At 44.2% G+C, this 14,365-nt stretch overlaps 1 protein-coding gene across 2 annotated transcripts in view; it reads left to right on the top strand.

The window, feature by feature from the left end:
• ITGA9 (integrin subunit alpha 9) overlaps nt 1-14,365 on the top strand; it is a 332,491-nt gene that overhangs the window by 41,908 nt on the left and 276,218 nt on the right. For both annotated transcript variants that reach the window (XM_044754042.2, XM_070493860.1), the window contains exons 6-7: nt 7,348-7,477; nt 9,695-9,780. In XM_044754042.2, coding sequence (XP_044609977.1) covers nt 7,348-7,477; nt 9,695-9,780 — 216 coding nt within the window. The remainder of the gene's footprint in view (nt 1-7,347; nt 7,478-9,694; nt 9,781-14,365) is intronic.

Here is a 14,365-nt window from a genome sequence, read left to right as displayed (position 1 = left end):
GCAACCATCACCTCTGTCTAGTGGCAGGACGTTTTCATCACCTCAGTCTGCATCCGTTCTCAACCCTCACCTCGAGTTTTCTGCTCACCAGCCTGAGGAATCTTTCAAAATCAAACCCTGCCCTTCTGACTCTGTGACTTGCCATCACATGATGGATGGAAATCCAAACTCTGTGTCTTGGCCCGTGGGCCTGGCTTTCTGACATCCTCTCTCCTTCACTCACTCCAGGACAACCCAGAGCTGCAGCAGGGGATGAGACATTGAGGGAGAGAAAGGAGCAATAGCACCCAGTGGTTTCCACAGCTTTCTGAAGACCACCCCTTCTGATGAGGAGCAAAACTGCCCACCTTAATTTCTGAAACTGCTATTTAAATTTGAAGAAAAAAAATAGACAGTTGGTAATATAGTGTCTAATCTAGAAAGCAAAATGGAAAAGGTGGAAAAGTCATAAATTTTATTATCTTTCTCTCTCAAACCAATAAATATGAGATGCTTCCCTCCCAACCTCCCATTCCTTACCTTCAGTAATTCTTACTGTATCCATTCACTGTCGTTTTTATGACAGTCTGCTCCACACAGAGTTCCATGCTAAGCCATGTGGATGGCACCACCAATCTTCCTAGCTGTTCAGGCCAAAAATGAAAAGATTCTTCTCTTACTCACTCTCCTACATCCAAACCATCAGCAGGTCCCACTTTCTATGCCCTTAAAACCTATTGCAAAGACATCCATTCTCTCCATCTCTACCGCCACCCCAGATCTAATGTGCAGATGTCCTCCTCCTGGTCCACTGCAGAGCTGTCCTGACTTCCCGCTTCCTGCCTCGCCTCCCAACAGATTGTTCCCACACAACAGCCATAACCAACTTTTAGAAACAAGGAGAATATTGTGGTGCTCCTTTGCTCAGAATCTTCTGGTGTCTTCTCATCACACTTACAATAAAATCCACGCTCCTCCCCATGGCCTCCTAAACTTTCCAGCCTCGCCTGTTACCTGGCCTTCCCCGACTCACTGCTTCCAACCACAGAGACTTGCAGCTGCTGCACAAGCATGCCAGACTCCTACTGGCAGCCTTGTACTCGAGGTCCCCACGCGTGGCGTCTTGTGCACAAGTGCACATTTCTTTAGGACAGTTGCATAGTAGAGGTGTTGCTGGGTCAAAAGCTATCCAAAATTTGAATTTTGATACATGCTGGCAAATTGGACTTCATAAATGTTTACCAATTGATGTTCCCCTCAGTTGTGTGTCACTGTCCCTTTGTTCTCTCACCAACTCTTTTAATTTTTGTCATTAAAAAAAGATACTTCATTTTAATGTCCTTTTACCTAATTATTAATGCAGTTTAGTGTTGTCCATTTGTATGTATTTTTCTGGAAATTTCCTGTCTATGTTCTTAGTCTGTTCTATTTTTTATAAAATTGTTTTACTGATTTTTAGGAACTTGTATTTTCAACACTAATCTCTTACGTGTTGCGAAGTTTTTTCATCAGTCTTTTATGTTTGCTTATAGTATTTTTATTGTACTGACATTGAACATTTGTATTGGTCAAATCTATCAGTCTTTCTCTTTCTGGATTCTAGACCTCTCTCTTAGGAAGATCATCTCCATCCTAAGAATATGAAATATCCACTTATATTTTCTTCTAGCACTTTTATAGATTAAAAAATACATATGTTTAATCCATCTTGGATTTATTTTTGCAATCCTTATATGGTAAAAACAAACTCCATTGTTTTCCTAACTGTATAGTTGATTGTTCTGATACTGGTTTGTTAAGCAGTTCTTTCTATCCCCAGTGATTTGAAATACCATCCTGCCTTATGCCAAGTTCACTCTCTTCTTTCATCTCAGTAAGCATCTAGATTGTGTAACTTCTATGGCTATTGTTCCTCCAGGAAGGTCTATAAAGTATGACTCAACCAGTAGGCCACAGGGAATCACTGTGAGTTCGCAAGCAGGTGATGGACGCGGTGGATGGCAGTGCTGTAAGAAAGGCCGTTTGGGCTGCATGTGCCTAGGAGTCTGGAAGTGGGAGAGCCTGGAGGGAGGCCAGGAAGGAGGCTGTGGTGGTCTAGCCACAAAGCAACAAGTCAGGCTAGGGGGACGCTTTAGGAATAAAAGTGATGAGGGAAGTTGGAGAATATGAAGGCAGTACCAATGGCTGGGTGGCCAGAGGACTGGTGTAAAGGAAGGAGGCTTTGAGTCAGGGTTCTGGGGAATGGTGGTGCCCTGGTAGTAAGGGGGTTGCACAGGAAAGAATCCACTGGGAGAGGTAAACTCATGGGTCAGATTTAGACATGGGCAGTGTGAGGTGATGGGCAGGACACTCATGGATGTTTTTAGAAGATATTTGCATATAGGGACTGGAGCCCAGTCTGAGTTAGAAACTTAGATTTGGCCATTGCTGATAACTCGCTGAGGGGACTGGGTGTGTTTAGTGTGGGGCCAGCAGGGGTGTGTGTTGGGGGAGGGGTGGAGAGTGCCTCTTTTAGACACTGAGAAGAGAAAGTAGATTCGTCACAGAAATAGGGACTTATCAGAGATGTTGATGGAGAAGAAAGGGAGAGAAAGAGTTCCTAGGGAGGGGATGTCACTGTGGTCTCTCTATGTGGAAAGGCAAGGAAGACAAGAGCATTGGGGCTGGGTGGAAGGAGGGCTTGGTCAGAGGAGCGGGAAGGGCAGGAGTGTGGAGGGGAGACTCAGGTGGCTATGCAAGCTCAAGGTGACTGGGGAGATGAGAGGACATGGAAACTCCAGGCTCTGGGATCCACAGCCCAAAGGAACCATGGTGCGTCAGCATGTGCTGGCTGGAGCATCAACAGTGGGGCTGAGGGGCATGGATGGGCAGGGGATGGCAGCAAGTGGGAGGCTCAGTCCTCTGACTCGGTCACGTGGTCTCCTGGCTGCTCTGGGCTTTGGCCTCTGCTTCAGTTCCCAGGCTCTTGGCCTTCCTAAACAGGAGGTCTTTGAACTCGCAGCCTCGCTCGTTTCTGGAACTTCAGCTGTTGAAGGCTGAGCGGGAAATGTGGTCAAAAGGGTCAAGCAGTACTGCCCTCCTCCTCTGCCCTCTGGCTGACCTTGTCACTTGGGCTTGCCTTTGCTGTGGGCTGCGCTGTCCCTGCACAGGGCAGGCAGCTGCCTCCCAAGTTGGACGTGCTTCTATGGCCTTCCGGGCATGGCCATTTTGGCCCAAGGTACGCTGGACCAGGGTGCCTGCTTGACCTGAAGGTCGGTGACCCTGGGGTTATCAAAGCTGTTTGAGTTATGGATACCACATGAGTTTTAGCCCGTCATTGAGGATAAAGGGAGAGTTTCCTGGGAACTGCATTTATTTTTGTAGCCTAGGATAACAGAGGTGATAGAGACTCCTAGCCAGCAAGAGAAGACCCTGCCAACGGTTGGTGGACCAACCAAGCCAACGTTGGAGCACCACTGTGGAAACCTGGAGACATCTGGGCAGAACTCTGTTCTGCGAGACTTCTGTTGTAGATCCTGATCACTCTTCTGCCCCACTGCTCGCGCCCACTTGGAGTGTGCAGAGAAAAGCCCGTGGCTTCTCTCAGGCATGCCCAGATATCCCTGTACCTCCAGAGGTTCTGCTAATAAATGCATGCTGGGAAAAGGCCCACACTGCTTATGGATGGAATTCCACACGCGTGATTTAGGCAGTGGTGGTCTTTGGCTTGTGGAGAAGCTTGCATTTTTGTGTGTGACATTTGTGTTGGCTGTTCCTGGGTGGTGGAAAGCATGGATAAGGTTTTCCTGGCCCTTGTGAACAGTGCCGAAAGGGCAGAGGTGTCATCTGTAGTGAATGGAAAAAGCAGAATATGAGGCAGTTCGAGGATGAGGCTGTTTCCTGCCCCCAGCCCTGAGGGTCTCAGGCTTGGTCTCAGTTTATCTGGTTTGTACTGAAGGGAGAAGGGGGCATGAGCCACTGAGAGGAGGCGGGGGGCGGAAAGTGAGGTGTTGGCTTTAAAGGTTTTTGAGGAGAGGGATCACCTTGTCTTATCCTCTTTGTGATGTTTGAGAGAGTGGATGCAGGCATGTGTTAGACATACATTTCTCAACTTTTATCCTGGATTAATTTAAATCATCAGAAAGCAACATGTCCACTGCCTGGTGTCCTGAAGAGCCTTCCGGATCTCTAGTGATGCTCAGAGCTTTGGCCTATGAAGAGCTACAGGTGGAGAAAGCTCTACACTGTGTATACAGCTGGTACGAAGGATATTGCTCATATGTTCTTCTGTGCCCTGGGTGTTTGGACACTGATTACAAATTCCCTTCTGAGCTCAAGGCCAAGGAAAAAAATCTCTCTCCTCTGCTGACCTGATCATTTGTCTTTCTCACACCCTTTCTAGAATGAACACAGTCCCTTTCACAGAACAGATGAGTATAAGAGGAATGAATGAATAAATGAATGTACTGCCTGTGTTTTCCCAGTGATGAGTCCTGAGTGCCGAAAGTGATGCATTTTTGTGAAACGGTGAGATCCCTCTGAGAGTATCGGCCTTAGCATCAACAGCTTCCTTCAAGGTGGACAGGATCTCAGAACCTTAAAATGAAGTACTCCTCAGCAGTCATTCTTGGTTCACACCTTCCTGAATTATCAAGAACACACCATTTAGGCAGGAGTCGGTGGCTTTTCTTCAGTCTGTGCTCACGCCCTACTCTTTGTCAAGGTCCTTTCCCAAATTGACCACAGAGCACATGTTGTTCAAAGCGCTGAAGACCTCGCTGATATCTCCGCTGTCACACGCTTGCTTGCCCGCCCACCTGCATGCTCTATCCTCTTGTCTCCGATCTTCTCTTCAGATGTTTCTGGCTTTTTCAGACATTTGCTCCCTGGGAATTAAGTGTGACTTTATGAACTGTCATTGGAAACTCAGAATCCTCGTGGCAGATCTAAGCCTCCAGGGACTTGTTGGAAACCAGTAGCTTGTGACAGTGGTGAGGCCGGCTCTGCAGAGAGGCGTCAGCCCAGAAGGAGGTTTCTGAAATATAACAGTGTGGGGACTCCAGAGGCCGAGGGAGGGGTGAGTGTGTTTCAGCAATGAGACACGTGTCTGTGATCTCCACGAACTTGTATGACCTGCACTTTTGGGGTTTTGTACAACTGGAGGGTTTACCTCTAAAATCATCTTTATTTTAACTCTTTTGGATAGAATGTTTTTCTAAAACATTTTGTACATTTCCATGTTGCCTTACCCTGAAAATGTCATAACAAAGGGACTTCATTGATCTGTGTATCTGGGGTAGGCTTTCATACTTAATAATAGATGCTTAGTAAATATTAAGGGAAAAATGATTTTGTTAGGAAAATAATTTTTATTTCTTACTGCAGTGTAGATACTTTAGAAAATATAGGTAGTCATAAAGAAAGGATTCCCTGTTGGGGAAGGAAGGGATGAAAGCCTCAGCCAGGGACAGCAATGATGTGAGGCTGCAATGGACACCTGCCTCTCCCTCTCCCCCTGCCCCCACCGCCTCCACACAGTGTGGGCTCCGTTTTAATGCTGGTGTGATGTCATCCTGTGAATGCATTTTGCATTTCCCATAGAAACCCTTCCTCCTCAGGGTTTAATCATTGTGTTTTTCAAAATTCTAGAACAAAGAAAATAAACTTTAAGGACAGAGAGAGATTCCCATAATCCTATCACCCAGTGGAAAAAACCATAAACATTTTGGGGCTTATCCTTCTGGTCTTTGTCTGTCTAGATTTTTTTTTCCTTTCATAAGACACGATGATAGCTTACATGTTGTTTGGTATATTCTTTTTTTTTTTTTAAGATTTTATTTTTCCTTTTTCTCCCCAAAGCCTGGTACATAGTTGTATATTTTTAGTTGTGGGTCCTTCTAGTTGTGGTATGTGGGATGACATCTCAGCATGGTCTGACGAGCGGTGCCATGTCCATGGCCAGGATCTGAACCAGCGAAACCCTGGGCCGCCGCAGCAGAGTGCATGAACTTAACCACTCAGCCAAGGGGTCGGCCCCTGGTATATCCTTTTTAACTCAACAGCACTTTGTGACTCTCTCTCAGTGCCATGAGATCTTCTACAGTATTATTATTTTTTTTTGAGGAAGATTAGCCCTGAGCTAACATCTGCCACCAATCCTCCTCTCTTTTTTCTGCTGATGAAGACCGGCCCTGAGCTAACATCCGTGCCCATCTTCCTCTACTCTATATGTGGGACGCCTACCACAGCATGGCATGCCAAGCGGTGCCGTGTCTGCACCTGGGATCCAAACTGGCAAAGCCTGGGCCGCTGAAGTGCAACGTGTGAACTTAAGCTCTGTGCCACTGGGCTGGCCCTTTCTACAGTATTTTTAATGTGGCAGAATTCTATTGAATGGCTGTACCATGATTGAGAATCCTTATTGTGACATGTAAGTCATTTCCAGCTTTTATTAGCACAGTTATGATGCATCTTCTTGTAGGTAAAACCGTGCACATATTTGTGCTGACTTTCTTGGGTAACTGAATCATTTTTGAGCACTAGATTATCTTCAGTTATGGGTTGTTAGCTGGGTCTGTAGCACAAGCATTCCCTCAGGCCTGATGAGGATGCAGGCCCATTTGCCCCTAATCTAAATGCTGGAGACAGCTGTGTCTTTGTGTTGCGGGCCGGCGGGGGGGGGGGGGGGGGGTCTGTTTTTAATAGTAGTACTGTGTCTTGCTGTCTGTGGTTTCTTCTCTTTCCAGTCTATGTCCTTCCCCTTAGTGAGCCTCTCTGCCCTCTTGTTTTTGTTCTTTCAAGTTTGCAGTGGGCCACAGTGGCCAGAAAACCCAGCCTCAGAACCGTTCCTGAGAAGAGAGTCCTGAGGGAGGACTGGAGGGGATTTCCCTGGAGTGTTAGTGCACAGTTTTGCAAAGCTAATTCCAGTCACTGTTTCCCTCTTGCTGTGTATGGGGCAGAGGTGGGGTTGCTGGAGAGCAGGACTGGAGGCCAGGCTGGGTGAGATGGTGGTGTCTTTTCATGAGCATCGTTCCTGGAATTCTGCAGTTTAGGACAATGAGAAATCTTTGCTGTTTGCTTGTTTGATCCTGGTGTAGAGGTGAGGCACTACGTTCAGCCTCACTGTGGGTAGGAGAGGGACCTGGTATGTTGCTCATTCTGTCACCTTGCTCAGTTATCTTCGTCTTTGAGTCCTGATAACCCCATCCGTACCATAGATTCCATAATGCCAGGGAATCTGGTGAAATATTTTATATTGCTCAGCTGAAGAAAATCCTCTGTGAGGGATCTTTAATTCTGGGGTCTTTGCTGTGATTGTGGTTCTCATCACACCGTCTACTCTCCTCTTCAGGTTCCTTCTCTATTTATCTTTGGGTTTCTCTTCTTTAGGAGCTGGTGGTGATGGGCGCCCCGGGGTCATTTTATTGGGCTGGAACGGTCAAAGTGCTGAACCTTACGGACAACACCTATTTCAAATTGAATGATGAAGCGATCATGAACAGACGGTACACGTACCTGGGTAAGTAGCTTGGGGAGATGACAGGTAAGAAAGGGAAAATGGGAGTGATTACCATCAAGCTCACGAATTATTGCTTTGCTAGTGGAAAGAAGAGTTGGTTAGCTTTTACATCTATTGTTCTAATTAGTTACATTTTTAGCCAGGGCACCTTAACATGGAGCCCTGCACACACAAGGTAGTGAGGAGAACAAAGAAGGAGACTGAATTAAAACGATGTGATTTAATTAAAAAGCTGAAATGGAACTTCTAAGGAAGCAAGAATTTTATTTTCTTATTTTAGCAGTTACTCAAGTTCAGATGATCAGATACAAAATGAGTGCAATAGAATCCTAGTTTTCCATGCATTCCTTTGGATGAGGTCTCTGCTTCCTGGTTGCAAAACTGGTTGCAGATAGAGATAACAAGAACTAGAAATGATCATGACAGATGGCAGTCTAATGCTGAAGTTTAATTAAAGGCTCAGAAAATTTTCTCAACCCTTTTAATCTTCTAGAAAGAAGATAGATACAATTTGAGTTAGCAGCCACCAGGCAAGGATGACTCCAGGACAAGACCATGCCTATTTAAGAACAAAGATAGGCTGTCTTCGCTTGTAAACATGACAGTTTTACACGACTCTTTTCTTTAATTCATGTTCTAGATGCTATGACTCTGGACTGAAAATGAAGCTAAATTTAGGAAGGCCTGATGATGAGAAAACAATGCTCGTTCACACTCATTTCATATGGCTTAAATCTGGGGGAGTCCTTGGCCCCCTTTTTGCATAGATGGAGACTCACTTGTGAGATGGTAGTATGGAGCTGTTGACTTGCCTTTTTCCTTCTAACTACAAGTTTTGGTGCAGAGTAGGGACTCAACACATGTTTATTAGATCAGAGAATGAAGAGAAGGCAGAAGAGCCTGGTTTGGGTGCTAGCTTTAGGGTGTAGGATAGATCCTAGGGCCCGTGGCTTCTCCCTGTGGACCAAACAGAGGCTCTTATTGCTGCAGGGGTTGCAAGGGTCATAGAGGCTTTGATATCATCATAATACTCTCAGGTAACGTGAGCCTCCCCGTCTAAAGGAAATCAGCCATGTGGTGAATAGGAATTGATCATGATATGGTGTCATCACAAAACCCACACAGCTTATGATCACAGCACTAGGGTTTGAGGGTGATGACAAGGTTTGGAAAATACATGGCAGCCTGCACAGGGTTTCTGCTGGCCAGAGGATAGCTTTCGGCCTGCCAGCAAGGCTTTCAGAAAGTAGGAGACATTTAGACTAACCTTAGACAACTTTTACTTTTGTTTCCAGATTCCTTTTGCATCCAGATTCTTTGCTCATCTACCCGCCCACCCACCCACTGTCAGCTTTTTTCTGCCTTCTCTTAGGAGAGAGTGTGGCATGATGGTTAACAGTAAGGGCACTGGAGACACACAGATTGGATTTCCTTAGCCATGTTTAGTCCCTCTTTCCGCATCTGTAAAATGGAAGAAATGATCATACCTTCCTCGTAGAGTTGTGAGACGGAGAGATGATGGCATCCAAAAATACATACAAGAATGTTCATAGCAGCTTTACTCATAATAGCCCCCAAATGGGGACAACCAAAATGGCTAGCAACAGGAAAAAAAGTAAAGATACTATGATATATTCTTACAATGGAACATTACTTAACAGTAAAAAGAAACAAACTACTCCTACACTGAACAGTATGGTGAACGTCACAATGTTAATGTTGAGTGAAGTTCTACACCAGACAAACTTATCATTATACTGATAGAAATCAGAATATTGGCTGCCTGTGGGGGGTACTCACTGGGAGAGGCAATGAGGCTTCTGGGGCAATGGTCGTATGGTTGTATTCACTCTGGGTGGTGATTGTATGGTTATGTACGTGTGTACACATTTGTTAAATTCTACACTTCAGATGCGTACTTCATGAAAATTATATCTCAAAAAAGAAAAAGAAATTTAGCATAGTGCCTGTCACAAAGAGGACACTCAGAATGTACTCTTTCCTGCCCTGATGGCTTGTGAACATATCTTTTTGTGAGATGAGTCATTTTAGCATGAGAAGACTGACAGCTGTTCCCTGGTAATTTATGTTCCAGGAATAACTGAGTCATAACTGTCCAGCTAAGAAATGCTTCAGAAACTTTTTCCTCTGATGGGTCTGTTTCTTCCCTGCCCTCCTTTCTCAACCTCATCCTTGGTTTCTGCCCATCCTTTACAGGTTATTCAGTTACCGCTGGCCACTTCTCACACACGTCTTCCACCGATGTGGTGGGAGGTGCCCCACAGGACGAAGGCATCGGAAAGGTGAGGAGGAGGGTATGTGGAATAGCCTGGGGTTAGATGGAGGTGGGGAGCATGCTGCCGCTGTTATAGTTTGTCAGCTTACTTTGAACTGAACATTCTGCTGATTGGCCAGAAGGTAGGTGATGAAGTATTGGGGAATCTCCTGTCAGTTTCTTTCCAACCACTTTTGAGAATTTACCTTGAACGCTTAATCAGAGTGTGAATACTACTCCCAGGCCTCTCCATTCTCAGCATATTTTCATCTGAGAGTGTTGTTCACGGCTGACTGTGTGTGTGTGAGAGATGATTAAGACTGACCCCGGGCATCATGGCATCCTCCAAAGGAATGGTATCCAGCCCTATCCAGCTTCAAATCCTCCACTCTCCCAAACCCTTCCCAAGTTTGACTTGCACTTAATGGAGCCAGGTCTAGTCTCAGATATCTTTGGGGCTTTATTAATTTATCTTTGGGCGGAGATTCTATTACTTATTTCACCAATGTTTTAGAATTAAGACTAGTTCAGCCCCAGTGCTGGACTGGGAATACAGTCATGTGCCGTATAATGATGTTTTGGTCAACAATGGACCACATATGTGACGGTGGTCCCATAAGATTAGTACCACATAGCCTAGGTGTGTAGTAGGCTCTACCATCTAAATTTGTGTAACTACACTCTGTGATGTTCGCCCAATAATGAAATCACCTAACAATGCATTTCTCAGAATGTATCCCTGTCATTAAGTGATGCATGACTGTATAGGGGTCACTTTCCCCAAAGTATCTGACTACAGTATCCCAGAGACCCCCATGGATCTAGGGCGGTTGAGTGTCTTTGGGAATCATGGCCTCTACAGAGTATGGAGAACTATGCTTGTTGGATCTTTAGCTCCAGGGCACAAGAAATCCAGACTGAGTAGGTCTAGATGAGTTAGTACTCCGCGTTTTTTTTTTTTTTTTTTGAGGAAGATTAGCTCTGAGCTAACTACTGCCAGTCCTCCTCTTTTTGCTGAGGAAGACTGGACCTGAGCTAACGTCCATGTCCATCTTCCTCTCCTTTACATGTGGGATGCCTACCACAGCATGGCGTGCCAAGTGGTGCCATGTCTGCACCTGGGATCCGAACCTGCGAACCCCGGGCTGCAGAGAAGCGGAACGTGTGAACTTAACTGCTGCGCCACCAGGCCAGCCCCAGGACTCTGCATTTTTTTTTTAATTAATGTTATGATAGATTACAACCTTGTGAGATTTCAGTTGTACATTATTGTTAGTCATGTTGTGGGTACACCACTTCCCCCTTTGTGCCCTCCCCCCACCCCCCTTTCCCTGGTAACCACCGATCAGATCTCCTTGTCAATATATTAACTTACACCTATGAGTGGAGTCATATAGACTTCGTCTTTCTCTGACTGACTTATTTCGCTTAACATAATACCCTCGAGGTCCATCCACGTTGCTGCGAATGGGCCAATTTTGTCTTTTTTTATGGCTGAGTAGTATTCCATTGTGTATATATACCATATCTTCTTTATCCAATCATCAGTTTCTGGGCATGTAGGTTGGTTCCACGTCTTGGCTATTGTAAATAATGCTGCGATGAACATAGGGGTGCAAGGGACTCTTGGGATTTCTGATTTCAGGTTCTTAGGATAGATACCCAGTAATGGGATGGCTGGGTCATAGGGTATTTCTATTTTTAACTTTTTGAGAAATCTCCATACTGTTTTCCATAGTGGCTGTACCAGTTTGCATTCCCACCAACAGTGTGTGAGGGTTCCTTTTTCTCCACAACCTGTCCAACATTTGTCATTCTTGGTTTTGGATATTTTTGCCAATCTAACGGGTGTAAGGTGATATCTTAGTGTAGTTTTGATTTGCATTTCCCTGATGATTAGCGATGATGAACATCTTTTCATGTGTCTATTGGCCATATTCATATCTTCTTTTGAGAAATGTCTGTTCATGTCCTCTGCCCATTTTTTGATCAGGTTGTTTGTTTTTTTGTTGTTAAGCCGTGTGAGTTCTTTGTATGTTATGGAGATTAACCCTTTGTCGGATAAGTGGCTTGTAAATATTTATTCCCAATTAGCTGTTTTTTGTTTCAATCCTGTTTTCCCTTGCCTTAAAGAAGCTCTTTAGTCTGATGAAGTCCCGTTTGTTTATTCTTTCTATTGTTTCCCTCAACTGAGGAGTTATAGTGTCCAAAAAGATTCTTTTGAAACTGATGTCAAAGAGTGTACTGCCTATATTCTCTTCCAGAAGACTTATTGTTTCAGGCCTAATCTTTAGGTCTTTGATCCATTTTGAGTTTATTTTGGTGTGTGGTGAAAAAGAATGGTAAATTTTCAATCTTTTGCATGTGGCTGTCCAGTTTTCCCAGCACCATTTGTTGAAGAGACTTTCTTTTCTCCATTGTAGGCCCTCTGCTCCTTTGTCGAAGATTAGCTCTCCATAGATGTGTGGTTTTATCTCTGGGCTTTCAATTCTGTTCCATTGATCTGTGGACCTGTTTTTGTACCAGTACCATGCTGTTTTGATCACTGTAGCTTTGTAGTATGTTTTGAAATCGGGGATTGTGATTCCGCCGGCTTTGTTTTTCTTGCTCAGCATTGCTTTAGCAATTCGCGGTCTTTTGTTGCCCCATATGAATTTTAGGATTGTTTGTTCAATTTCTGTGAAGAATGTTCTTGGGATTCTGATTGGGATAGCATTGAATCTGTAGATTGCTTTAGGTAGTATGGACATTTTAACTATGTTTATTCTTCCAATCCATGTGCATGGAATGTCTTTCCATCTCTTTATGTCATCGTCAATTTCTTTCAAGAAAGTCTTGTAGTTTTCATTGTATAGATCCTTCACTTCCTTGGTTAAGTTTATCCCAAGGTATTTTATTCTTTTTGTTGCGATTGTGAATGGGATTGAGTTCTTGAGTTCTTTTTCTGTTAGTTCATTGTTAGTGTATAGAAATGCTACTGAGTTATGTATGTTGATTTTATACCCTGCTACTTTGCTGTAGTTGTTGATTATTTCTAATAGTTTTTCTATGGATTCTTTGGGGTTTTCTATATATAAGATCATGTCGTCTGCAAACAGCGAGAGTTTTACTTCTTCATTACCTATTTGGATTCCTTTTATTTCTTTTTCCTGCCGAATTGCTCTGGCCAACACCTCCAGTACTATGTTGAATAGGAGTGGTGAAAGTGGGCACCCTTGTCTTGTTCCTGTCCTCAGAGGGATGGCTTTCAGTTTTTGTCCATTGAGTATGATGTTGGCTGTGGGTCTGTCATATATGGCCTTTATTATGTTGAGGTACTTTCCTTCTATACCCATTTTATTGAGGGTTTTTATCATAAATGGGTGTTGGATCTTGTCGAATGCTTTCTCTGCATCTATTGAGATGATCATATGGTTTTTGTTTTTCATTTTGTTGATGTAGTGTATCATGTTGATTGACTTGCGGATGTTGAACCATCCCTGTGTCCCTGGTATAAATCCCACTTGATCATGGTGTATAATCTTTTTGATGTATTGCTGTATTCGGTTTGCCAGAATTTTGTTGAGGATTTTTGCATCTATGTTCATCAGTGATATCGGCCTGTAGTTCTCCTTCTTTGTGTTGTCCTTGTCAGGTTTGGGGATCAGAGTGATGTTGGCTTCATAGAATGTGTTAGGGAGTACTCCATCTTTCTCAATTTTCTGGAATAGTTTGAGAAGAATAGGTATTAAGTCTTCTTTGAATGTTTGGTAGAATTCTCCAGAGAAGCCGTCTAGTCCTGGACTCTTATTTTTGGGGAGGTTTTGATTACCGTTTCTATTTCCTTACTTGTGATTGGCCAGGACTCTGCATTTTTAACCAGCTTCATAGGTTGTCTTATAGGAAAGGCTAAACAGAGGAATGCTCTTTGGATCTGAGCTCATAGGGGTGGACCTATGATAGAATCTGGCCATATCTCTGGGGGCTTAGAGAAATGGCATCTAGAGAGGCCCAGCTGGGCTGAGACCACTGTTAATTGGAGCCTTCAGCCAGGATGTCAGTATGATATGCTGATTAGGCTTGACTGTGATACATTCATGACGGCTGTTTTCCTGGATCGTCCTGGGCAGGAGTTGGAAGCCATGTTTCTGGAGCATGTGCCTCCCTCCCCGCTAACACTGATGCTATGGAGAAAGGTTCTTTGAAAATGAAACCAGATAAAATCCCAGAGCACTGAGTTGGGGGGAGGCATGCAGATGAGCTCTGATAACTTCAAGAAAGAGGTGGATCTTTCTGAGTCACATGAATTTCTCTAGATGGTGGAAGGAAAAAGCACCAAGAGCTGTTCCCACATTGATAATGTCTTTTAGGGAGGATCTGCACACAGCGGGGCATCTCTGTAGTGTTGGTAACAATGCTCAGCTCCCAGCACGGTGATGCGGATGCCTTGAATTCGTGCTGATGAGAGCAGCTTTCTTTTCTCACCAGTTGCAGAAAACTTGATCTAATTTTATAGATTTCTCTTCAGGTGGTTGTGATAACTGCATAGTCCCTGTCAAGTTTTTAAGTTGAGAATTGTATTTATGATAGAGCCAGACAGAGTAAATCCTGGATCCAGTTATCAAAAAAGAACA

The sequence above is a fragment of the Equus asinus genome, chromosome 21, assembly GCF_041296235.1.
Source record: "Equus asinus isolate D_3611 breed Donkey chromosome 21, EquAss-T2T_v2, whole genome shotgun sequence".
NCBI lineage: Eukaryota > Metazoa > Chordata > Mammalia > Perissodactyla > Equidae > Equus > Equus asinus.
The sequence above is the reverse complement of the archived record's forward strand: the minus strand, read 5'-3'. Positions and strand labels throughout refer to the sequence as shown.